This window comes from Lagopus leucura, unplaced genomic scaffold (genome assembly GCF_019238085.1).
Source record: "Lagopus leucura isolate 7727_CA_CO unplaced genomic scaffold, USGS_WTPT01 Super-Scaffold_73, whole genome shotgun sequence".
Lineage (NCBI taxonomy): Eukaryota > Metazoa > Chordata > Aves > Galliformes > Phasianidae > Lagopus > Lagopus leucura.
Genome location: NW_024962252.1, coordinates 35,225,568 through 35,252,309, shown reverse-complemented (window position 1 = coordinate 35,252,309; position 26,742 = coordinate 35,225,568). Strand labels below are relative to the sequence as shown.

Below are 26,742 nucleotides of genomic sequence, written 5' to 3'. Positions count from 1 at the left end.
CCTTACTCTTTTGATTATATTGCAATTATAACATCTTGGTTATACAGGGATGAACCCACCATCTCTGCCTACGTGTTTGTCAGTTCCAAAGAACTGCCATGGGCTTCTGTTGCCTATATGTGGGACAGGTAGATCCAGTAGCTGAGGCTATGGGTGATATCCTTCAAATATGGTTCCACAAATCTGTAAAGCTTCTGCTTCAGCTCAATTTGCTCTAGAAGTAAATAAAGGTCAAATATCATGAATTTTCCAAAATCTTTCACTATGCTTGATTCACTGTTCAGCACTCGGATGTAATTCTACCAGAACAGGGAGAGTTTTTGATGTGAAACATTAATCTCTTAGGGCTGAGATTAATATTTTTTTGCCCTAAAGTAGCTTTCTGGGGAGGAAATTGTATGTACTTCAGAGTTTGAAGTCATTGTGAGCCTTAGTTAGTCCAGAGACTTAGTAATTTTGGACTGCATCCTACTCCAGGTACAGAATACTCAGGAACTTCTCAGTTTGCTCTGTTTGCTACCATGAGCTGAAAATTGACTCTTGGACTTTGCTGTTGCTTAATTCTCCCCTATTTTTAATATGGAAATACAAAAATTAAATAAATAAATAATCTAGAAGAATAGATTCCAAGTCTAAACTTGGAACATTCTCATTTGTTGAAGTGGTAACTTGTTTTCTTTTTCTACCATTTTTCTTTCTTGCTTTTCCTTTTTTTTTTTTTTGTTCTATTTATGTTATCTTTTCATAATCTGGTGCTTATTTCTAATTTGTTTGTTCAAGCAGCCTCTTTCGGGAAGGCCAGAACTCTGTCCTATTCCCTGCTGCCTTCATTCAGGAAAGATCTCCAGGCTTGGCATTTCAGCCAGCTTCCTTTCCCTCACTGCTGCTGCATGGATTTGGGTGGGCTCTTAGATATGGGATGTTCAGCTGGTAGTAGTATTTTTCTCCCTCAACACACATGTGTTGTAATGATGGCTTTGTTTTATAGGACTCATAGTCCTGCTTTTCTGCTGCAGGTAAGCCAAGAAGTAAGGGATGAAAGATTCCCAGGAAAGCCCAAGAGATGGCCAAAATGAGTTGTGGGCATGGTGTGGGAAGTACAGGCAATCTCATTATTTTCCTGTGTAAATCTGGTGCAAGTTCTATGCACTGCTAGATCAGAAGTCTCAAAAGATTCCATGTGCTTGTTTTACCATACTTTTTATATGAAATGTTTGTTCCTGAAGCACCAGATTGCTGGAGTTGCAGTTTTAGCTAAGGTTTTGGTCACCCTGTCATAGGCAGCATTGTGGATAGATGTAGCATTTACCAGTTGTTTTGTTGCCTGAACAGAAGGAACACAAAGATGTTACTCAGATTTAGCAGCTAAAGCATGCATGCAGTATTACCCTTTCTTGGCTAGACTGCCTCTTTGTATTGATGTCTTTTGTGTTTGCATTCTAGATCAAGATAGAGAAGGAGCTCAGCAGCCTGTACAAGAGAATGTTTGAACCACTCCATGTGCCTCCAGAGCTATTCCAAAGATTAACTGGGCAATTCTGCAACATTCAGACTTTGAAGGCAGGTCAAGCTTATGCTGCAGAGGATAAAACATCAGTTGATGACAGGCTAAGCATCCTGCTGAAGGGGAAGTAGGTGCTATAAAGCTTCTTATGAGTTGTGTGGTGGTTGAATTCATGAGAAAGTTGATGGATATTTGTGTTAATTTTTTAAATCTTACTGTTTGTTGCCTGTCATGCTCTATCGCCACATAGTATACATCCATATGCTGTTTTTGGTACTATTTCAAATGGCTGTGATGTCTCTTAATGCAAAAACTTTGTGCCTCCATGTGTGTGTACAGCCATATTGATTCTAATGGGGTTTACATTCTTATAACACAAGAGTCTTTCAGAGCAAACAAGAAGCTTGTTCTGGTGTTAGGCGTCTAAGACTTTTCCTCAGTGCTTTCTCAGGTTTTAAGGTTAAAAAATACTGTGCATGAGGGAAAGAGAAAATAACCATCCATTAGGCTTTAAACCAAGAGGCCTGTTGAAATTAGTTGATTGCACTTTATACATGCAGACAGAAAGGGGGAAGGTGTATTGATCAGACCTAGCTGGCAGACCCAAATGAGAAAGGGTAAAATAAATTACCGTGTCCAGGCTGTGATCTTGAGGTTCTTGCTAAATTATGCCCAAAATTTTAAGCAGTCTCTGTGCAGACATCAGGTTTCATCACTTTTCTTCAAAGTCATTAGCAGCTTATTCCTGAAACTAGTTATCTAAAGGAAGCCTGATTCTGATTTGGATCTAGAGCATCACACTTCAGATCTTTTTTGCTTTTTAACAGTTGTGTTTTGAGGGTGCACACCACATCAGGCAACCAGAATCGGCTGCTAACCTTACATCTGGATTTGGTGGAGGTTCAGGCAGAAAGTAGGTTGACTCCAACTCCAGAAGATGTACATACTTCAGTCTGTTTAGCCTTCTGCATTACCATTGTCAGTAATCATATTCAATTTTAATAAAGTAATTCAACCTCCGTGGTTCTGAAATGATGTTTCACACTTTTTTTATTTCTAGAATGAAGGTTTCCTATCGAGGGCATTTTCTGCATAATATTTACCCCTGTGCCTTTATAGATTCACCTGAATTTCGATCAACTCAGATGAACCGGGGTGAAAAATTCCAGGTACGCTTTGGCTTAAATGTCGTTGGATGGGAACTAATGAGACAATTAAAAAATAATAATAATAATAATAACCAAGACAAAGCAAAACCCAAACACAACACACAAAAACTCAAAGCAAACAAACAAAACTGACAGCGACAAACCCCAAATAATTTCAGGAAATACTGAACTGTTTGGTTTGTGTAATTTTGCTGGCTTCCTAAAACTGGTGTCTGATGCTGGACCATGTCAAGAGTAACTTTTAAAATGAAATGCTGCGAAACAGTATCATGATGGTGTTTACTGTGTCTTTTCCTGTTGTTCTCTTTCATTTTACTGTTTGCAAGCCTATTCTGTGCTGGAAGATTATTTGAGATAACTGATTTATAGGTGAGAGTTTTGCTGAGGTAAGTGATGATGTGAGCAGTCTTGTTGCTAGTTCAAAAACAGAATAGGAAAATTAATTATGGTATAATGTGATTACTAAATTCATTACTAAAATGAAGGATTTAAAAAATGCAGGAAAGAATCATCTGAAAGTTGTTAAAGCAGCATGAATTGAAAGAGGTTGCACTGTTCAGAATTAAAATATTCCTAGGGGAACAACAGAATATATATCTTTAGAGGTGGAGCAATAGGAGTATATATCTCCAGCAATGTAATTATACTAGAATGTTAATGAATATATTATACAGTAGCTTGTGGTAAAGATACTACTATTAGAGAGGGTTTTTTTCCACATAGTACTGAAGTCACTGTTTACCTCCTGCTATTCTTCAACTGCATGTGTAATATTGACTGCCTGTGGCTGGACTGGATACATCCCTGCTGATACTGTGGCAGAGGAGGAGGCAGGAAGAGTAGGGCAGAATCTAAAATCAGTGATTGATGTAACACGTTCCAGTCAAGCAGTAGGCTTAGTGCCAGAGGGAGATGGTTGTCAGGACATATTCATTTCGTGGCAGCGAAGCGTCTGGCAGTGCTGTACCCTATTGATACCATCTATTTCTCCCATAAATTACTAGATATGAATCAGTTCTGCTGAAGGGGTAAAGACTCACGCCCCTCCTTGTGTCTGCCTGGAAAGTTATTGCAGTCTTGGTGCTTTGTGTATCCTTCACTTGTGAGGTTTGCTTGCAGTTTGCTATGACACAAATGTTCTTGGCAGTACCATCAACACAGGATGAAAATTTCGTCCTAGGGACTCCATCTGCTGGCAATGCTGCCAAGTTTTTCCCAAGTTGATATTCCTCTGTCACAGACTGTAAAGTTAAAACTCAAGTGTATGTGACAGTTTTCCATTTTATCTTAGGCTTGATATATATATTCATACGTGCGTGTGTGTGTATTTATATTATATGTGTATGTATGTGTGTGTATATAAATACTTTAGATAAAAGTAGTTTGTGATAGGACACTTCATAAATTCTTCTGAACTCCTTTTGCAAAGCATGCAGTTGCAACATCCCAGAGCTGATTTCTGTCTGCCACTGCCCTCCTCTGGCATAGCTGGACAAGTGACCAGGAATTTGTAGGTGTTACAGCTTACCTCATTTGACTGCAGCCATCCACAGCAGAATTGTCAGTACCTAAGCCAATGGGTCCCTGGTCCAAGTGCAAGGCAGTGCTTGTGAGATCCAGAGGTCTGAGGTAGAAGAGAGAAAGGCATTATGTTTTGTTTTTTACTGTATCCTTTTTTAAACTCGTTCATGGAAACCTTTGGCTTGCACCAGTTCTTCCTACTTGGGCACAGTCACAGGAATTAAAACCAAGTAGCAGGCCTGTTGGGATGTGTCATCAGTACAGGACTGACTCTATATAAATCTATTCTAACATAAATGTTTGCTGTTTTGGACTTCTGAGAGATTTCCCCTTCACATTATCTCCCACTAGATTTCTTGGAAAACAAACTGGTCTGTTTATCGGATAAAATCTGATAATGATAACCATCTGAGAAGATTTACATTTCTAAATACAATTTTCTAAGGGATATCAAAAAGTTATATGGCTTTAAATTTATTTTAACTAGAGGCACAAATGGAATGGTAGCACTTATTTGCAAGCAAAAGAGAAGAGCTAATTCCATGTGTGTTTTCTCAGGTCACCATTATTGCAGATGATAATTGCAAGTTCCTTTGCTGGTCCAGAGAAAGACTGACATACTTTCTGGAAACGGAGCCATTTCTTTATGAGATCTTTAAGTATCTTATTGGCAAGGATATTACAAATAAACTCTATTCATTGAATGACCCGACCTTAAATGACAAGGTAAGCAACTGCAGTTTCATTTTGGAATTTACACACAAGTACATGTATCATTGCTTCAACTTTAAAGTACCTTTTATTTTTTTCTTTAATCTGCCACTATAGGCTGCTGAATTCATATTTGTTGCCTTTTAATGCCAAAGTGTGTGTCAGTGCAGTGTTCTTGTCAGCCATTGATACTGGTTATTGTTAGCACTGCAGTGTGCAAGAAAGGTGAATAACAGATTCTGAACGGATTGGCTAATCAGCTGGTGGGTGTGGTGCCCAGCAGATAAAAGGTGCTTCTCCCTGGATATCTTCTCTTACTAATAAATGGGTACCTTTGTACAAAGAGGCTTCAGGATATTTTTAAAAGAACTCCTGTGCTGGAATCAAACAGCTGCATTAATACATCTTGCCAAGAAAATTAACATTGAAGTGTGTTTGCAGGTTGTAAATATAAGGGGGAAAAAGGGAAATGTTGGGTTGATAGTCACTGGGAAAAGACATGAAATCTGTATAAATACCTTTGCTGAGGACTCTGACTGTAACTCATTCTTCTTTGAATGTTTCAGATATCATGGTGAGTGGCCTATTTGTAGTCTATATCTATTGTAGTCTATATCCTATTATCTTACTTTACTTTCTCTTTGTCTCATTCCATAGTTACAGGGCTTTTCAACATTTGCAAGGGATGCCACTCGGCTACTGGTAGTGGTTTTTTTTATTCTTTATGCACTGGCTGTAGGATTCTCATACATAATTTACTTGAAGAACTTTCACCATCATTTATGAAAAGCTTGGAAAATGTTAATATGGTGTTTTCATATTCTGTATTTATTAACTTGCACCAACTCAAAGCAAAAACCTTTATCACGTTGCCCATATATAAATATATGTTAAATAGTTATTTCTGCAAAGTGATGAATTTACTGGAAAAGAGATTCAAAAGGAGTGGCTGCCACTGCTTCTTTACACATGAAGCCTACTGATATATTTTGTAATGTATTTATGATTAGTTAAATACTGAAAGTTTTCTGAATTTTCTGTAGGCTATAGAAAGAGAAAAATAAAGGAGCGTTGGAAGGACAGTTGTTAAAGCACTGCTTGTTCTGCCTTCTGGTTAAGGACCTACAAAATTATACTGGTCACTGAAACAGGGGGTTACCCTGTTGTGCAGTTAGATCCTCAAGACTATTGCAGGTCCTTGTTTTCATTCATCATCTGAGGTTGTAAGTCTTACTAATGCAAGAAGATAGGTGATCTAGCAGGAATATATATACCATCTATAATGTACTTCTTATAAGATGTAGTTAACTTTTTTTTTGGAGGGGGGATGGTGAAAGGATGGCGAGAAAACAGGAGAGAGATGTACTATATTAAAAAAAAAAAAAAAAGAACAAAAATACTTCTGTGGAAAGTCATTTCTGGAGTATGGCAACTGGAACAAACATGTAGCAACATACTCCTTTGTGCTCTATGGGTTGCATTCAGCCAGCATCTCCAAGGTGACTGCTGTTTCCCATGTTCCTTATCAATTTTCTTTTTTTTCCCCTCATTTTTCCCTTTTTTCCCTTTTTTCTTTTCTTCTATTTCCTATTTATTTTCTTTTCTCTCTACCTTTCTCTCTGCTTATCTGCCCTATTTATCATTCTCTTCTTTTTAATGTGTGGATGACTCCAGGTACACTAGGATGTTGTTACTGTGCCTGGTGTACAAAGTTATCCACAAGACACTTGTGTTGCTGACATCTGGCACAACAAAACTGTAGCAGTAGTATTTCTTGATAGTACCACATGAAATGCTCAGTGTTAAGAGTTCAATTTGTTGATTTCAAGTGAAAAGTCCTTATCATACCTGCCAAATATCAAATCCTTGTGTTGTGCTGCCAGTGCAGGTATTGCTGTCATCATATGGCAGTCCTCGCTATTCAAAATGATTCTTTTGATTGATGTTCAGTTGTATCTGCAGAGCCTGGAAAGTCCAATAGATGCCCAGCCCATCAGGCTAGGTGAGATCAGGGCTGAAAGGGACTTTGACTTTCTTTATTTACCCTGTCTGTGTTTATCCTTATAGGGTTCAGATATGGCTTCATGACATGCAGCTGTGTCAGTATGAACAGAGAAGTTCCTTTTAACTTTATTCCAGCTAACAGCAGCTTGGAGTTATTTATACACTGAGTATATATTTCATTCATGAGTCATTTAGAAGAGCTCGCACACATATACAGATATTTGGCTTCACAGTCTTATGTATATTTTTTCATTAAATGATATTTTCACTTTAGTTTGCAGCAGCTCCTTAATTTTAGAGAAGGTAGTTGCATGAAAGACTATTCTAACTGATGCATCACAAAGACTTCAGAAAACCATCATTCTACATGAAATGAAGTGGTAATTCTTGACTGTTAAATAAAGTTCAATAGAATTGAGTTATACATCATGCATTTGTCATGCACATTGTACCTTTTGGGTACAGGTGTCCTTCTGACTCTTAATAATAGCTAATGAGATACAATGTATTGTTTCATATAAATGTGATATGAGATATCTCAGAGTACTCCAAGTAAATGGAAAATAATCCCAAGGTCTTTGCGTAGAGAGTAATGGTCACACAATGCATTTCATTTGTTTTCATCAGAATCAAGAGCCAGTTCATAAGGTAAAATGTCATGAAAGCCCTATATGATTGCAGTAACTTAGTGATGAATTGCCAGACAATAAAAAGAAATTTGTCTGTAGGAAAATACCTGAGAAGTCAGTACAAAGAAGAATTAAAAGTGAATAATTCATGGCTGTTGATGTTCTAACTCCAGTGTATTACTGGCATCTTGTATCTGCATTAAATCAATTTACACTGCATAGAATCTTTTGCTGTTCCGTGATTTAAAGTCACAGCTGAGACCAAACTGTCAACTACAGAAGAAATAGCTATTTTCTGTTTTAATTTTTAATTTACTTGATCCCCTTTCTAATTTTTTTTTTTTTTTTAGGCCTCAAAAAAGATTGATCGGCAGCCAAGTCTTTGCTCACAGCTCTCTGTGATGCAGATGAGGAACAGTATGGCCAGTACCAGTGACAGTGAGGATGGCTTGCAGATGTTTCTTCGCGGGACTTCCTCTTCATCTTCTCTTCGTGAGTGCTCAGAAATGGTTCATACCAGTTTTGAACACAGCTTGGTTGATCACTGAAGATGGTTGTAGAACTTCTGTTGTCTTCAGTGGAAGCAGAATGTAGCTTATGAGATGCTGCTGTAAACCAGCCAAGTGTAGGGAAGTGACAGTAATGAATCTGTAAATGCCTAAGGCTTAGTATGCTAACTGAAGCTACTTCGTGTAGACAGTGGAAAAAGCAACATGTATTGTAATCCTTTGCAGTATAATGTGGATGTATAGATATAATATGGAACGTTTATAGCAGTGGAGCAAAATAGTGTCAATGCACAGTGCCTGTCACAGTGCTATCTCCTTTGGTCTGTGACTGGTGCTTGTAGAAGTTAAAATACGCTTACCTTCATCAATGGGGTGCTCTGCATTTCCTCTCAGGCAGTTTGTGTTGGCAGCATCTGGAGAGGGATGGTGCACAACTAATTTTGAGGCCACCTGGAAAATCTCCAAATGTGCTGCCAGGCTCTACTTCCTTGTGCTTTGTATGATGGGATCAGTACGGAGCAAAGTGAGGGAAGCCATGTCTGACCTTTACCTTCCAGTCTAGGAATTTATTCCTTTAAGAATCCTTTTAAACAATTCTTTCTAGGCTTTTGATCTTGTTTACTTTTAATTTTCCCAAATCTAAACTTTAACAATAGTCTGAACTCAGAAAGCAGCTTTTAAAAACAGCAACAACAGCATAACAGAAGATGCTCAGTTGTCTGTTTTATGTTTATTACTAAATATAAGCTGTTTAGCAATAATAAAGGGTCACATAGTATTATTTACTTTGATTCAGGGAATATTTTTTTCTTGAGTAGTTAGAATTTAGATGTATGAGGGAAGGAATCACTGGCAATTATTTATTGTGGCTAAATTCTGCTGAAGTTAAGGGAAAAAAAATACTTTACCATGTAATTGTTCCATTGTGTTCCTCACAGCTTAAAATATTTTCAAGGTTGAACATCCTACGCCTTCTCTGAGCAACCCATTCCAGCACCTTCCCACCCTCGTGGTGAAAAACATTTCCCTTACTGCAGCTTACGATTGTTTCCCTTGTTCTTCAATGCATGCCTCTGAGAAGAATCTGACTGTCTTCTTTTGCTGTTCAGTTAGGTAGATGGAGACAACAGTAAGGTTCTCTGTGAGTCCTCTGTTTGTAAGGCTGAGCACACCCAGTTCTCACAGTTTCTCCATGTATGCCATGTGCTCCAGCCTGACCACCTTGGTTATTTTCACTGTACTCTTTCTAGTATGTCTGTCTGTCTTGTACAGGGGAGCTCAAAACTGGACACAGCACTCCACATCCAGAAGAATAACCATTTTCTTTGATATGTTGGCTGTGCTTTTGCTAATACAGCACAATTTGTGAATGACCTTCTTCACTGCAGAGGCACACGGCTGACTTGTATTTGGTTTGGTGTCCACCAGGACCCCCAGGTCTGTTTCTGAAATGTTGCTTTACAAACAAGTTAGTGCCCAACTTATAATGCTGTTTTAGCCTGTAGTGTCTCAGGTGCAGGAATTTGACTCAGAAGCTCATGTCATTTGTCCAGCTTCTGAATGCCCCATCTGACTGGCAGCTCTATCCTCTGGGATATGGTTTCCCTCTTTATGTGGCTGTTGTGAATGAATTAGCCAGAGTGCTTTCTGTTTCATCACCCTGGTCATTAATAAAGATATGCTGAAGTTTATGTGCCTTGGTACTGACTTGTGAGGGGCACTGCTGGTAACCAGCTGCCAGCTGGATTTTGTACTGCTGTTCACTATCTGTGATTTCAGCAATCCTACCAGTTTACACCCATGCTGTAGTCCAGTCAACAATTTCACTGGATGGATTTGATGGCAAGCTGCCTGGGGCCTTGTTATGATCCAGCATTTACTACATTCCATCCACAGGGCCAGTCATTTCACCACAGAAGGTGGTCAGGTTGGTGGGGTGCAATCTGAGCATAGTAAATCCACGGCGGCTGTTCCCAGCGATGTTCCTGCCCTTCATATGTTTTGACACAGCTTCCAGGAATGTAAGCTCCAGAATCTTTCTGGGAACCTCAGACTAGGCTGATAGAACACTGGTTCCCTGGATCTTTCTCCTTGTCCTTTTCAAAAATGGACATGACATTCGCCTTTTTCCTCTTCTCTGATTGCTGTGACCTTTCAAAGGTGATAGAGGTGGCCTCGCAATTCCTTCAGCCCCCCCCCTTAGTGCTCGTGGATGCAGAATAGGAAGTTCCAAAGTCTCTCGTGTGGCTTGTTGACTTTAGTAGTCCCTAACTCAGTCCAACTCCTGTAAGTAAAGTATCAGTCTCCCAGTCTCTGCCACTACACTTGCAGACCTGGGAAGCCTCAGGACAAACTTTTACCAGTTAAAAACTGAGCCAAGAAAGATGTGGATTGTCTCAGCCTTTTCCATCTGCTTTCTCCCCAGATCCTGTGCCCCTCTGAGCCATGGCCTCGTAGTTTCCCTGGTCTTCCTTTTGTTGCCAGTGTGTTTGGAGAAGCTCTTGTTGTCTTTCACTAGATCCAAGCCCAGCTGAGCTTTGGCTTTCCCGGTTCCATCCCTGCATGTGTGGGCCATGTTTCTGTATTCTTCCTGAGCTCATCCTTGCTCTCACTTTGTACGTATGTCTGAGCTCTGTCAGAACTTTCCTGTACCTCTGTGACAGCCTTCTGCCACGCTTGCTCAACTTTCTGCACTTGGGAATCAACTGTCCTTGTGTTCTAAGGTGTCCTTGAAGATCAGCCAGCCGTTGTTGGGTCTCTTTGCCCTTGCAGACCATGGCCCCATTGTTTTACCGAGTAGATCTCTGACTAAGCTGCAGTCCACTGCCCTCAAATCTAGGGCTGTAACTCTCCTGTTTGTCTGCACACCTCTCTTAGTATCTTTAAAATCTACCAGCTTCTGGAAGATGCAACCAAGGTTACCATCAGCCTTCACCTCCCTGATGAGTTCCTCCTTGTTCGCCAGTGACAGGTCCAGCGGAGCACCTCCCCTAGTCGCCTCATCGATCGCTCCTGCAAGAAAATTGTCTGCTACAGTCTCCAGAAAGCTCCTGGCCTGCTCGTGCCTGGCACTGCTGCCACCAGACGTGGGCAGTCAGAGCTCCCAAGCATCCAGGCCTTCAACTGTGGGACATCATCCAGCTATCTGAAGAAGGCTTCCATCTACTTGCTCTTCTTGTTCAGGAAGCAGATACCTGCTGTGAAGTTGCCTGTGTTGGTCTGTTCTCTGATCTTTACCCATAAGCTCTCAGCTGGCTTTTCACCTGTTTCAAGGCAGATCTCCATGCACTGAAGCCAGTTCTTTGCATAGAAGGCACTTAAACAAATTGGCACTCTCAGAAGCCTGAAAGAAGTTGTAAATGTGTATTTGTACAATTAGCAGGATTTAAAATTCTCTTTCAGGCCTAGAAGCAGAACGCTTACACCAGTATTTCAGCTTTGGGAGAAAGTAATCTAAATGCTTGACATTTCCACCTGTAATTACATTAATTCCTGAGATGCACCCGTTCTTAGCAAATACTTGTTAAAAACACTTTTCTGTTGTATGTCTCTGGGTTTGTGTATCGTATTTTTTCTGGTGCGTGATGCGTGCTTTGCGCAAGAGAGAGATGGAAATTTCTTAGATGCTCTGAGAACAACAGTTGGCTGTGCCACTGCCACATCACTGGCAACAAGAGGTGTGATAGCAGCCTCTGGAGTACAATGTTTCTCTTATGTCTGGGGAGGCAGGGGTGGTTACTGATAGTGCAGTGTAGAAGTACACCTCAGAAAATGCTATCAGTTTGTTCTTCTTTGCATTTTGAATAATGTGGAATTTTGACTCCTGCAGTTGATAAAAGATGTTTTGCCTGACTAAATCATAACACTTCATTTTTTTATTTTTGCCAAAATAACTTGTCAGTTTCTTTTTCTTGTGTAATGCTGCTGCCCAATGATGGGTTTGCTACCAAGGTGAGCTCTGTCTGAAGAGCTGTACTGCCTTCGTGCTGTGGCCATGTATGTACTTTCTCTTAGATTGCAGAGAAAGCTGAAGGAAAAAGCTGCCATTTACCTTTCCGCCGTTCTGTTTTCAAAAACCTTCAGTGCTGTCACACAGCACAGTCAGTCTTTTTTCATGTGTGTTCTTTAGTTTTCGGTGTGAGGTACATACAGAGGGCCCAGTGCTGTTCCCCTGAATTCTCCTGCAATCATGCACTAATTTCTTAAGAACAAACAAACAAACAAAAAAGAATATTCAGTGAGGAACATATGGAAATAACAGCTGTATTTCTTTTAGAAGAAGCAACAGATGAAAGAAATGCAGCATACAGAAGTTCTGCACAGTTTCTGTCTTGTCATTGCTGGATGATCAAGTGTGTGGACAGAAGCTTCCCTTTACAGATATGATATATGACTACTGCAACTAAAACAGATTTTATTCTCTTAATTTCCATGTTCTTGACAACATGAACATTTATTATTTTGTATAATCCAAAGAATTGTGCTTTTAGCTGTTCTGAAAATTACCAACTCATTTCATAAAGAAAACTGATGTAAGGCTAAGTTCAGAGTGCTTAGCAATGAAAGATTGAAAAATTCTAAGTAATTGGCCACATACTACAATTACTAACAAAACTGTGTTTTAAATGTAATTAAGAAACCCGACTAACTGTTTGCTTTTATATTAAGGAAATAACCAACATGAGTTCTGTAATGCTTACGGAGTGAGTCGTTTGCAGCATGATGCTTTCTGTTGATAACATCACATTAACTCAGCAAGCGTCCTCCAAAAGGTATTCATGTGAGATTTGTGTATTATGGTACATGTGCTTCACATACATGATCCATCTGTATGTAACTTGTTAATAAATGAAATTATTTCTCTTTTTCTGAGGTATGTGATAAGCAGAAGTAGTTAAACTCAATCAGAAGGACAGATTCAGCTGCTTTTCAGTTCTTTAAAAACGTTTTAGTACTGTTCAGTAAACCTATTGTTTGATAGTCATACTTATTAATGATATAGTTAGTGTCTTTTTGTAGAATCATAGAATGCCCTGGGTTGAAAAGGACCACAATGATCAAATTTCAACCCCCCTTCTGTGTGCAGGGTAGCCAACCACCAGACCAGGCTGCCCAGAGCCACATCCAGCCTGGCCTTGAATGCCTCCAGGGATGGGGCATCCACAACCTCCTTGGGCAACCTGTTCCAGTGTGTCACCACCCTCTGGGTGAAGAACTTCCTCTTAATATCTAACCTAAACTTTCCCTGTCTCAGTTTAAAACCATTCCCCCTTGTCCTATCACAATCCACCCCTGTAAACAGCCATTCCCCCTCCTGTTTATATGCTCCCTTCAAGTACTGGAAGGCCACAATGAGGTCTCCCCAGAGCCTTCTCTTCTCCAAGCTAAATAAGCTCATTTCTCTCAAGCTTTCTTCATAGGGGAGGTGCTCCAGCCCTGCAGCACTTGCTTTAGATCACTCAAAGTTGCTGATCTATGAATCTGAATTTGTAAATTTCTGAGCTAAGCAGGAACATATTGTTTAGATAGTATGTTTATTGGCCTTTTCTCACTGTGTGCTTGCCATGTTGACCCAGCTTGTGGGTTATAGCAAAATTGGTATTTTAATAGGTGTTTGAGTTTAGCACCTCAGGAGAGTGCAGGAACAGTGTATAGAAGGCCTGCATTTGAATCTGGTTCAGTCTCGAGCTTCTGTTCAGCACTGGGTGGAGGCATGAACAGGCAAGGTTTTGTGGTTGTGGAAAAGCCCATCTGTGTAGAAAGGAGTGCTTAACAGTTCCAGTTCTTAAAAATGTGTGAGTAACCTTTATCATGCCAGTAAAATAGCATTTTGAATGGTAGAATGAATTACTAATACGTTTAACATAAAAATTCTAGAAAGCTAAACAGCATTTGTGTGAATATGACTTAAAAATGCAATACCATAACACTCACTGTTGTTGCCTGAGGCAAGTGTTGTTTGTTCTTTGTGTGAAATATGCTGCAGAAAGAAGTCCTTCCTCACCGGCCTCCTCAGCAGAGCGCTTTTTTATGTAGTGAGAGCAACCCTGAATGATTGTGTGATAGCTATTAGTTCTTTTTTCTAGAAAATTTGCATTTGTAAGTTGTATGCAGGTGATCAATCAGACAGGACCACTGCCTCTTGCTTTTTTCTTCTGAAACCGTGTTTCAGAGCTTTCTCTTTTCCTTTTGGATGTTGGTAGCTGTTCAGCTGCCTACAAGCTTAGGGCAGTTAGGGCTGAGGTCATGTACCTGGCTGAGGTTAGCCAGCAAATGTGAGACTTGTTTCGTGGTGAGAGCAAGTATGCAGATGTATGGAACTTCTGTATGTAGGCAACCAGTCCTAGTGTGCTTTAGGAGAAAAATGTGAAGTCTGGGAAGAAAACTCTCTTGTGTTAGAAAGCAGCATTCCTTTATTCCTCACGATAGCTACTGAGCAACTTGACAAAACAAGCTTGCTGTCTCAGACTCAGCTTCTGCATTTGAACAGCTAAGGCATATATATGCAATACATTTGCATGCATATTCATGATTTTCCAAGAACTCAATAATATATGCTTATATCCCTCTGGGAGTGTGCAGTAGCACCTGCCTGTGGTCTTCGACCACTTACTTTCTCCCTGTTTTTACATCATCAGGTTCATCACAGAGACTTCTGGCTGACCTGTAGCTGTTTCTCCCCAATTTGACAAACTTGTTTTGCTTGCTAAGCCATAATGAGCAACTTGTATCTTAGTGCACTCTAATCCAAAACAATATATGAGAAATCTGAGGAAGAGGACCTTGCACCTGGTAGATGCAAAGATAGAAGTAGTCTATTATGGCTCCAATGCTTCTTGTGAAGCAGAATCATTGAGAGAAACAAGGCTATTCCTGCAAGATGAGATAAACAAGGCTATTTACACACCAAGCAAAGTTGAAATGGGAAGATTTAGAACTAGCACTCATTAATTCCTTTTGCTAAACAATTATATTGGTTTTTAAACTGATATACTGATCCCCATTGCTGAACAAACTAGCCTGTATCAAGTCTAACAATAAGAAGATGGTTCTCAAGAACACCAAGGTGTGCATCTCACGCAGTCAGGATTTGCACTGAAGCCTGAAGGTGTTCTTGGTGCGTGTCAGCTTGGCTGTCCTGCACCTAGGATTTCTTCATGCCTGTGGCCAAATAAAAAAAAGAAACCTTCAGTCATAAAATCCTCTTATGAGAGAACTAGACAAGGATCATCAGAGTCTGCACTCTGTGTTACAGATCGGTATGAATAGCAAGTATGTATTGTTAAATTAATTGCTAATTTCTTTGGCACTGTGGCAGGCCCAGGCCGGACATCACCCTACCTGAGAACTTCAGCAAAGATGAAGCCAATAGAAGAAAGTGTTGAAGATGATGTCTTTGAAGCATCGTCAGCTGAAAAGCTGGAGCTGCAGCGGCTGCCTTGAATGAGTCTGTCATCTGATGTGCAAGAGCTTGTACAAAGCTCCAGGGTGAGAGGAAGGAATCTGGAAGCTAAGAACATCTTTCTGTCTTTGAATTTACCACGCCATATGTCAGTGGCTCGTAGACAGAAATGTCACGCTTTTACTTCTAAATAAAGAAATAAATACACCTGTGTGGGTTTTGTTTCTGTTCTCTGGATGCAGATATTTGTTTCGTTTTTATTCCAGCTCTTGATGTCATACATTTAGAGTCCAGTGGCTCACTGGTCTGATGAGTGTAGAGATGGAGTATCTCAAGTTTCATTTCCCTAAGTTTTTAGCACCTTAGTGCTTTTCAGTGGGACATTTTTAAACTGTGTTTCCAAAGTTGTGGTGTTGTGGTTTCTTTTAGGTGCTGTCACTGTTGTAAGTCTCCTGTGACACAGTACCTACTATTTTGTGTACATTGGTAGGTATTTGCTTTCAGTTCTGGCACTTCCTAACCTGACAGCTTGACTCCACGGTTGTAATAATGACTTATTAATTATTTTGTCAAAATATTTAAATGTGTAGAGTCATTAAGGTTGGAAAAGACCACTAAGATCATCTGGTCCAACCGTCAACCCATCACCACAGTGCTCACTAAATCATCAATGTGTTTCCTGAAAATGTAATGTCGCCTCAAGCCTTAACTTCTTCTGTAGGTAAGTATGTTAATACTGAAGCCTTGGTTGGTTTTTTTGTTGGTGGTGGTCTGGTTTGGTTTTTTGGTTTTTTGTTTTTTTTTTTCTTTCTTTTTCACAAGAGAAGGTCAAAGTCTAATGAAATTGCATCCAAGGTGTGCAACCCATTGGTACCAAATATACATTTCTTTACAAGGCTGTGATGTTTCCAGTGCCTCTTAAGGGAAGGATGCCCACTATGGTCTCTGGATTTACTTTCTTAAGATGTGCAAAACAGTGCACTTTTACTTAGGCTTGTCCATGGGATGATTGATTTGTTCTGGCTTAATCTTTGCACACAGCAATATGTGACGTAGAGCTGATTCAGGAAATTCAGGTCAAACTGTTAAAATGAGTCCTATAAGGGAGGCATTGGGAACTTTTTGGGCACCTGTAGCAGCTCTGTCTGGGTTGTGGAGATGCATAGATAGTAGCTATCAGTCTGTGCTTTGCCAATTCCTGAAATTTGTCATGAAACAAACTGTATTTTAACTAAACAGAAGGTAGATAGGATTCCATTTATTGTATTGCACAAAACTCTACTAGGTACATTCAGAAACTCGGCATGAGCTCTTTAGCAGTCTGAGGTGTTAGAGGCTGTTTCTGCTCTGTCATTCGTTTTAGTGTTGTGTCCTGGCAAAGCCCTGAACCACCCTGCACCTGAGGTATGTGAACCATTTGTTCCCTATCCAAAAACTCATAAAATATCAAAATGTGCACCTAAATGATCAGAAGTGTGACCTGCATTGGTAGTGTTCCTGTTTCTGTGAATTTAAATCCTGTGGGTTTAATAACACACCGGTGTATCTTTGGCTTGCTCAGTTTTGATTGATTAAAAATGTCTCACTGAGGAGAGGCATGCTTACAACTTTGTGGTAATAGGTGTGGGATGTCTTTACACCACATATTCTGTGTGAAAGAGAGCACCTTGGCTTCAGCTGGAAGTTGTTGCTTGTCATCGAAACCTATGCTATGGAAGTCCCTGTGTAGGAAGCACAGAGTGTCTTGCAGCCATTATGTGTTATTTGTAAGTAAGTGAGAGCTGAAACAGCTTCTAAAGCCACTGCCCTGAAAAACCAGGGCGATAGATGGAATCAGCAGGGAGCTTGCTGGGGTAAAACAAGGTCGGTGACTAGAACACAACTGTGTGTGTGAAAATATGTCACGTCTTAGTGCTTGACTCAAATACTATGACTATGATGCTGTAGACAACTGCACATAGTAGAAAGGAACATCAAATATTCTCAGTGCAATAAAATGCATGCTAAGGGAGAAATATGTATGCTCGTGCTGGCTGCCCAGGGAGGTGGTGGAGTCACTGTCCTTGGAGGTGTTCAGGAGTCAGGTAGATGTGGCACTGAGGGATGTGATTAGTGGGCATGGTGAGGGTGGCCTGATGGTTGGACAAGGTGATCTTAGAGGTCTTTTCCAACCTTAACAATTCCTTGATGGTAATCAGGCTTCAGGTCCTCTGATCCAGCATCCTGGATGGTCCATGCTGCCCAAAGCATGCTCAGCTTCCAGATGAGAGTCAGTGCTGTGAATGATGGGGACTAAAGCACAACAAGTGCTGTTACAGGAACCTGGATAATACATCTAAAACACATTCCTTTTAGATTACAGCACAACCAGGCTTAATAAATAAAACAATTCTGTACATGCTTGCAGGTTTTGCAAAAGCTGTTTCACAAAGTTGATCGAAAAGCTGAGTCGGTTACAAAATGGTGAGAGATGCATGGGTTGGTAGGGATGTGCTTTGCTCCAGGGAACAGTTTTGAGCTCAGCATTAGGAGGGATGTTCCCATTCCAGATGAATATCCCATTCTAGAGGATAAAACACACCAGCTGGAAGAAGGATGCTGCGGTGATTTTTAGTGGCAGAGTAAAAAAAAGATCACATAAATGACCCTGGTGAAAATAACATAAAGTCCTGCCCCTTCCTGGATTGAAACCCAAGGACCTGTCACAGGCAGGAAAGAAAGCAGCCTCTCGGCTGCTGGGAGGGCAGGAAAGAAATTGGGAATAGTTTTATTCAGCAGGGAGACACAGGGAGCCATGTCCTCGTCCTGATGTAATTTTATCTAAATTCTGCCCACTTTCATGCTTTGAAGAGGAATTTCACTACTGGAATAGACCTCATAGATTAGCAAGGAAATAATCGGGAAGCCTGGAGTGCCCGATGGACAAATAATGGTTTTCCTTCCTCTTCTTCCCTCTATGCCACACTTGTTTCTTTTGTCCTGCTATACGTTATTCAGTGCCAGGAGAAAATGCAGCTCCTGAGCAGGACTTGAGGAGAGCTGTGCAGGTCATGCCTCCCACCTCAGCCCCGTGAGCTGCCAGCAGTGAGAGCCCAGCCTTGTGCTGTGCCAACAGAGCATTGCACTGCGAATGATGAGAAAGAACTGTGTTATACTACAGGAAGCAATGCGTTTTACTGCATAAAAATATGTGGCTGGAAATTTAAACATTGTGGGTGAATGGGTAAAATGAATAGCAAATGTTTACTTGCTGTACACAATGTGCAAAGTCTATTTACCTGTTGTTTCAAATAGGGCTGTTTCCGAGACAACAGAGGTTAAAACAGGCTGCAGCCTGCTTTTCTGTACTTAATGAGGCACTCTCCATCACTGCTGCAGAAGGTAGGTAGAAGCATCCTGTAATAATTCAGATTTAAAGGAGCATTGGTGTGCACGGGTGGAGAACAGGCTGCAAACCCATTGCTGGCTCCTTCCAAGGTGTGTCTGGGAAATCAAGCATAAAACAGTGTATGCTTCTAAATTGTTAAATCATATTATGTTGGTCATAGCTTTTACTATGCAGCAGTTGTGAATTATAGGAGCAGATATTTTGTTTTGTTAGCCAGGATGCCTTGAGGGGAAGAAAACTCCTTTAGACTAAGAGTGATGGAGCACTGGAGCAGGATGCGAGACTGGAGAGGCTGTGGTGTCTCCTTCTACGGACATATTCAAGACACAACAGGAAGCCTACCTGTGCCACCTGTGGTAGGGTGCCTGATTTGGCAGAGGGGTTGGGCTCCATGATCCAGCCCCTCACTACAAGAAAGATTGCAGTTCTGCAGGTCCCAGCTCCAGCCCCCAACGGGTGTTTGCGGTGAGAAGCGCTCTGAGAACTCAGGGATCAATGGTCCAAAATATTTACGTATTGCCTGTGTGGTTCATAGAACTTCTGCCATTGATTCTTTTTTAGTAGCTTATGTGTTTGAATTAAAAACCGCAGTGCAATGAAGTGGAATGCAAATAGCAAAAACCTTGTTTTTTATCCTGTGCTATTTCCATTTAAGAAACAAGCACAGCTGAATCATAATCCCCTTATCATCGTTTGATAGATGCACTGGAAAGCAAAACCATGAGATAACAGACACTTGGGTAAACGCATGAGGCTTTGGCAGGGCTCTGTCCTTCAGTAAACTGCTGGCACCCTCTTAGACTCTACTGCAAAAGTGAAGGCTCAGCACCTGCAGGTGCGGAAGGCGGCAATTTTGCGAGCAGCCCTGGGCTCAGTACAGTTCACTTTGGGCTTGATGTGGGCTGAGGGATCGTTTTGATGGAGTTTTGGGAAGTGAAATCATAGTGACACATTTTAGTGTTCCTGGAGAAACAGCGACCATTACTTTAGTGATTGTTTCAGAAATGCAGTCACGGGAAGTACGCCCGAGTAAAATGCTCTTCCGTCTCTTGTGCAGCGTTGGTCCCAGCTGCTCTTGATTAAAGGGGAATGGGTTCTCAGTACTTAAGGGATTAATAAGAGAAGAGAAACCATCTTAATTAATAAGTCCTGACATTTAAGCTTCCTGAGAGCAGGATGATAAGAGAGTCATTAGAGAGTACCGAGAGGAGATATTATAGCAAAAGTTGCACAATTGTTGGGTATTGATTGGCAAACTGTCTGCATGCTTCTTTTCAGAAGGAGAGCCCTGCAGACCCTTCACAAAGCAGCAGAAGCAGATGGGCTTGTGTTGGGCTGTTTAATGGAGCAAAATGCTTTTCAGTTGACAGTCATTATGGCTATGGGAAGGATAAGGCATTTTCAGCAAGCTTAAAGATCAGGTGAGTTTGAGGTGCACGAGAACTTTTACTTAGCACATAATGAACATAAAATGTGTACGTTGCAAATCCAAGTTACAGCCACGCCATGACTGTGTCTGCTGAGAACACCTGTTTTGTTTTTCAGGAAGCTCTTTAAGACTCATAAGCTGTAACTTGAGCAGAAATTACAGCTTTGCACAAGGATGAATGTAAGTTGGGTTACGATCTCCGGTGCCTCCTTCAGCAATCGGGTGCCTCTGATGAACGCTGCCTGGCCACTGCAATTTGCTGTGCTTGTGTTCTTCCTTTGCTTTCTCCTTGGGGATTAATATCCGTTATGGCAACATCCTGGTTTCCTCTGCAAAGTGCTTTTGGGACAGCAATTCCCCATCATCCTTTGTAGCAAAGAACAGATCAAAAGCAATACCTCTCGAAATACGTCCATGCGTGTGCTATTGCATCGATACTGTTTTGTTCGCTGGTCCTCGGTGCTCTGCTTTGTTCCAGAAAGTGGTGAAATTTAGTAATAGTGCAGACACTGCATGGCAAAAGTAGTGAGAAGTTTTATGAATCTTTTCCGCTCTTAAATGCTGAAGAAAGCATGCTGCCCTTCGGTTTTTAATAAAATTATTTCCTAGATCACAGCATCTGCCACATTTTGTGTCTTTTCATTGTTCAGTGTATGTGGGCTTCCCTCCATACGATGTGCAACAGACAGGCAGCAGGCAAAATGACAGCAATGAAAGGAAGAAGAAAAACTGATTGTATACAAGTGCTCTAACTGAATGAAAACACATTTCTGTTCTTATTCCATTCATGTGGGGGTGACCATTGATGACAGATGTATCTTGATAGAAATAAAACCTAGACTGGTCATATTTGCCCAGACTGGGAAGGTTCTTATACTGCAGAAGCTTGTGTAAAGGGAAAAGGAGTGAGAATCAGATATATGTGTCTCTAAACACAAAGCTATTCTCTTCCTTCCCCCTCCTCCCGCATTATTAACTTGTTGCTCCACACACAAGTTGGTGTAGTTTGAGAGCATAGACAGCTCTTCCTAGTAGGCTGCTGGTTGCCAGCCTGTCCTGCATACTGCAGCTCAGATCCACCACATTGTGGAGAGACCCACCAGAGCCTTTCCAGCCCTTGAACTGTTATTACATTCTGGTGCTTTTCTGGCACCACGGAGGACCTGGTGTGTATGAAATGTACCTTCATGGCTCTGGAGGCAAGTGCCAACAGCATGGAGGGCCCGGGAGGTTTCCTTCTTGATTCTAATGGTGAGGAGAACGATCCTAAGGAGAAAGCACAGCTGGGAGCAAGATGAGAGCTGGGCTGGGAGAGCAGGTTTTCTTCCTCAACATTAAGCCAGCAGCAGGAGGAAGCTCAGGTGGAGATAGTTCACTCGTTTGATTGAGTGTGAGGAGAGAGGGGTGAACAGAGCCTGTAAGAACAAGTCAGTGTGCGTGGATGTGCTGCCTTAGAGTCATCTTCTGTGGGCTCCCTCTGCACTTGGGGAATCTTCTGGAGTTGTGTTTGTGTGCAGTGTGACAATGGTGGACTTGACTGTGGGAGGTAAGTGTGCCTGAGCGCAAGGTGCGTAGCTTATGTAGCCGCGTAATCCTGTCCTTCTTAGATGAATGTTTCACTTTTGCAAGTGTCAGAAGGAGGAATTGCAATGAAAAAATTATGTCAAAAATTAAAAGCTTGGTTGTGAGGACTGGAAGATTGAGTTGCTCTTCTGGGAACCCCACAAAGAACTGAAGTTCATATGCGAACAGGTGAGGTGTCAGGTGGGCTGTCTCTGTCCTGCTCCCTTCCCTCTTTCCTTCTTTGAAACAAATCTGGCAGTAGGGACAGTTAGCAAAAGAAACTGTATCACGCTCATCTGATATGGTTTTGATATGTCCATCCCTAGGCTGCATACTTAGCAACAGCAGCTCTGATCGGAGTCCCTGAAAAACTCAGGCTGGCATCAGCTACTGTTATGTTGGACAAATAACTTTTATAATGTGTTACTGCTCCTTTTAGAACACGTTGAACATTAAACTTCTCTTTTTCTTTTCTCTCTCTTTTATTTTCCAAGCACGTAATATGTTGTACAGCACCCTACAGAACGTGGGAGAAATACCACATATCTTTACCTGAATATCAAAGGCAAAAATCACGTTACTCAAACTCTTGTTTGCTAAGAATTTCTTCCCTGCAACGATGCAGTTGTTTGCCTCTGATGTCCTTTAATTGCAATCAACCCTTGCCTGCAGCAGACTGAGAGCCCTGCTATTTTGGCATGGTTGGATTTCTTTTTTTCCTCTTTTTCCTTAATGGGCATAGTTGGGTCATGTCCTAGAGGACTCGTGGATATGTGGTTGTCTTTTTTTGGTTGTATTTTCTTATGTTATTCTCCTAAATTGTTCAACAGCTGCTAATTACAGTTTGTCTGTACATTTTCTTACATTGTTTTAATCTCAAATTGGTTTACTTTCATGTTAGAAGGTAGGAATGCAGATGTATAGCAGTCTCTGCTGAGGATAAAAGCTGCCCGATTTTTGCAAGTGCTGTCAGTGTTATGGAGGAAGCCAAAAAAAAAGAAAAAATCCAGCACAGCCCTGCAGGTTCCTGGGGCAGGGCTGGAGGAATGGTTCTCTCAGTTGGAGTGAGGAACTGGGACGTAACTATGACTGTAAACCTTGTTGGGAAAGGGAGGAACTGCAAAAACAGAATCACATCAATAATGGGTAGATCTGTGCTTATCCCTGCAATACCTTCCCTGTATGGCTGCTCCCATCAAAGATGCACATGGCTATTGGTGTACCACAGGTACAGCACCGCTTACATGTGCTATCTCTCATCATGTTCCCCATTCTCCACTGAAGAAAGATGCAGGAAAATCAGTGCTGCAGTCCGCAGCTGCATCACATCCTGGCAGGAATGATGGCTGCACTCTGTGAGTCTCGGAGCAGGAGGTCTGAGCACCGCTCTGCTCCTGCATCGCATTCATCATGGTGCTCAGTGCATTAGAAGTGCTGAAAAGTGCTGACTGAGAAAGTAATGGAAATCCCCAACAGAGCTGAGCTGATAAAGATGGTGACGTAAACAGTACAGGAAATCTATGAGGGGCTTTTGAAGTGAGGGGGAAAACGATTTCTCTTTTCCAAAGAGGGAAATGCTGCTGGAGAATTTCCGCTGTCATCTGGCAGTCTCCAGCTCTAAACTAAACATCAGTTTTGAAAGCCATCCCCCTTTAATTACTCCATTACACTACTCCTGTTTTCCTCACCAGTTCTGTTGACCTAACACTGATATTCAAGCCCAGCTGTGGCTTGTGCTATGGAAAGAAAAAGACATCTTGGAATGTCTTGGGGAAAAAAAAAGCATCTCCCAGGCTGTTACTAGAGGACCGTAGGCATCGGCAGCAGATGAGCCCTGTCCTCAGGGACAGGTGGATGGGACACGCAGGGTGCTGCCACTCCTTTATCTTCACATCACCTGTGTTTCCTGAGGGCACCTGTTCTCCACTGGAGCAGAGCAGATGCTGTGGGTGCCCTCTTGGAGGAAGAACCACTAGTGCAATGGCTGCACGAGGTTCACCTCTTCAAGGAGTCTCTGCCGCTGGACGTGAGCCCTGTCCTGTGAGCTTCTGCAGAGATACAGAAGACCTCTCTGTTATTTGTTTCAAGAGAGAAGGTATCTGGAAGAGCAGTGTAAACATATATGGACCTGTATTAGGAAAATGTGAGGGAAAGAATGCTATTTTTTCCCCCTTTTATCTGTTGCTGGTTTCCATCAGAAGCATGGCTTGAAAGCATGGTGGGAAAGAGGAAAAAGGTAGTACAGTGATGTGTGCTGTGTAGGTATTGGTGCTGTGGGAGTGACCACCAAGAGATTACTCTGTATGGATGGAGGCTGTGCATATCACAAGCTGTGGGAATGCAGCTCAGAGCAGTGGCTTGTCTGTGCTTTGGAACAGAGATATGCAGTGCCATCCAGATAGCTGGGAGAGTTGCTACATCCTCTTCTTGGCATAGGTCTGTGCCATGGGCATCTGGGCTTGTTTTGGACAGCAACAAGAATAGCAGCTGAGATGTTGCCATGTGCAGTGCCAGCTCCTAATTGCTAGGGTGAATTTCCTGTGTAAGCAGCATGTGCTCATGTGGGCTGCTGACCTGTGTTATGTGATGCTATATATGTAGCAGCAACCCTGCAGTTAGATTGCTGTTGGATGGGCTGCACGGTGCATGTGGGCATCCCTTGCTCAGCAGATCCTCCTGGCAGCTGTGGGGAAGCTCACCTCTGAAACAGGCACTTGTGCTCTGGATGGGAAGCAGATTTATGTAGAATACATCTACCACAGATTCACAGAATGCTGACTGAGATAAGTGTGTGCCGGGGCTGATGGTTTGACATTTTCTCCTTGCTTAGATCTTAAACTGTGAGTCAAGAAAATCTCTTTCTGGCAGATGGCTCATGTTAGGTCTGTATCCTGCTCCATGTGAGCAACAATTATATCAGTGTTTTTTCCTATTTAACCTGTTTTTATGAAGGGAAGAAAAGGAAGACCTGTGTAAACTCCTGTATAGTATATGACTATGTATGATATATTATCACCCGGTCTGAGTGCTTCGGTTCTGTTCAAAATCATGCTTTTGTCTGTGGGCTCATCTGTGCTGTATGGTAACATCTCCAGGAGCAGAACGCTCACCAGTGAACTCGGGCACAACTCTTAGAACTGGAGGACAACGTATAACCCTACATGCCCCCAGATTCACAGATGCCATTCTCTTTTGGTTAGTCGGTGTCTATTTGTGTATATAGGATGCATTTTTTCTGACAGCTGCTGCAAGTTAACTTCAGTGACACCAACTGACTCCATTCCTTTCTGGAAGTGCTGGAGCCGGTTCAGGTTTCCCTAGGGAAGCAGTTCGCAGATCTCTCTGACCTATGACCTGGTGCTGGGGCCTTGCTGAGAACCAGAGAATAGCGACAGGGATGGGATGGGGTCATGACAGCAGGAGAACAAAGATGAACCTCTTTCGTCCTTTCATCTCAAACAGAAGAACTAATTCAGGCAACCCTTCCGACAAAAGCTTATAGTGACCCAAATCCTTTCCGTATTGACTTGATGGCGGGCTAAACCAGGCTCAGACCAGAGAGCTGGACCCATCTGGATAGGCCTGGAGGTGCTGGACGAGGCAGGGTACAGGCAGTGGGAGCCCCACAGCCCCCATGAGCTGCCCACACCTCTTCACCCATGTGAAGCCAGCTGACAGAGGCTCCTGCCCTCCTCCTCAGCCCTTCCTGTTCTACTCTGCCCCAGTTCTTTCTAGCCTGTGCTCTGTGGCGGTGGCCTCCCAGGAAAAGGGGGGTTTTGGTTTTCCTCTGGGTGAGCATGGCATGTTCTCACGTGTCTCACTGGACTGACAGGATTTTCTGGCAACCGCACCTTGTGTTGCTCAGCATCTGTGTTGATCGGTGTTTTCTTCCATTCTGTCCCCTGTGCCCACTGTGTCCTCCTGCCTAGCTGTTATCAATGTAAAAAGAGGCGGGCAGGCTTTGTTATGTGAGTTAGACTTAGGAGCTGAATGAAGTACCAGAGATGACGATGGGCAGCTCTCTTTAAACAAGTCTACGCTGACTGGCTGTAAGGCTCACAGAATACAAACCAGACCATTTTGTTTTCAGAGGTGTCCTGAGCACAGCTAAGAGGGATGAAGGAGATGGGTAGGCTGCTATTAGTGAGCTGCTAGCAACAAGAGGAAGCACAGCTTATTTCAGTTGTAGGGACAGCTGGAAATCGGTCCTAATCCTTGGAAAGCACCACTGCGAGCTCTGATTTGAGAAATTTTTGGGGGCTTGTGGATAAAACTGTCTAAGAGAAGTCAGGAGGAGATGCTGGTTGGCTACACTCGAAGGTGAGGGAGGCTCTTACGGGTGCAAATGCTCTTGTGACTACAGCAGAGCTTCCTGCAGGAGATAATGGGGTCTGTCCTTTGTGCCAGTGTTGGTTAGTCTGGACTGAGCTCAGCTACAGGCCCTCTCATGTCCTGGTAGGCAGTAAATGCACAGCTCTGCAAGGGGAAGCCTGAGCTATGGTGGTCCCAGGGCTGGGAGCTCCTCTAATTAATGGCGTGCAAATACAGCACAGAGGAGACACGTGCCCTTCACTGAGGCAGTGTGTGTACTCATGGCACGGAACCAACACATACGCCAAAGGTGCAAAGGAAAAACTGGCCATGTGAAATGTTCCTGGGAGCAGCTGCAGGGTGTGCTCCAAGGAAGGCGTGATGTGAACGGGAAATGGTTGGACAGCATGCATGTATGCAGAAAAGGAAAGCCTTTGAGCCATACTGTGGCTAAAGGAAGGAGACTGTACTTAAAGCCAGAGTCGGACAGAGCATCAAAGTTGAAGGACTTGAGAGGAGGAGAGTAAAAAAGCAAAGAAGTTGTAGGCATCTAAAGCTGGATACAAAGGTCAGTAGTTGTGTTTTTTTTCACCTCATCCACC

General features: G+C 42.2%; 1 protein-coding gene across 1 annotated transcript in view; it reads left to right on the top strand.

Moving 5' to 3' along the window:
• BVES (blood vessel epicardial substance) overlaps positions 1 to 15,451 on the top strand; it is a 49,121-nt gene extending 33,670 nt beyond the window's left edge. Inside the window, 8 exon segments of the mRNA XM_042875412.1 lie at positions 1,444 to 1,631; positions 2,565 to 2,673; positions 4,753 to 4,920; positions 7,889 to 8,030; positions 11,013 to 11,027; positions 11,030 to 11,173; positions 11,176 to 12,819; positions 15,366 to 15,451. Of these exon segments, the coding sequence (XP_042731346.1) occupies positions 1,444 to 1,631; positions 2,565 to 2,673; positions 4,753 to 4,920; positions 7,889 to 8,030; positions 11,013 to 11,027; positions 11,030 to 11,173; positions 11,176 to 11,339 (930 nt within the window). The 3' untranslated portion in view covers positions 11,340 to 12,819; positions 15,366 to 15,451.
• Positions 15,452 to 26,742: the final 11,291 nt, after the last annotated feature.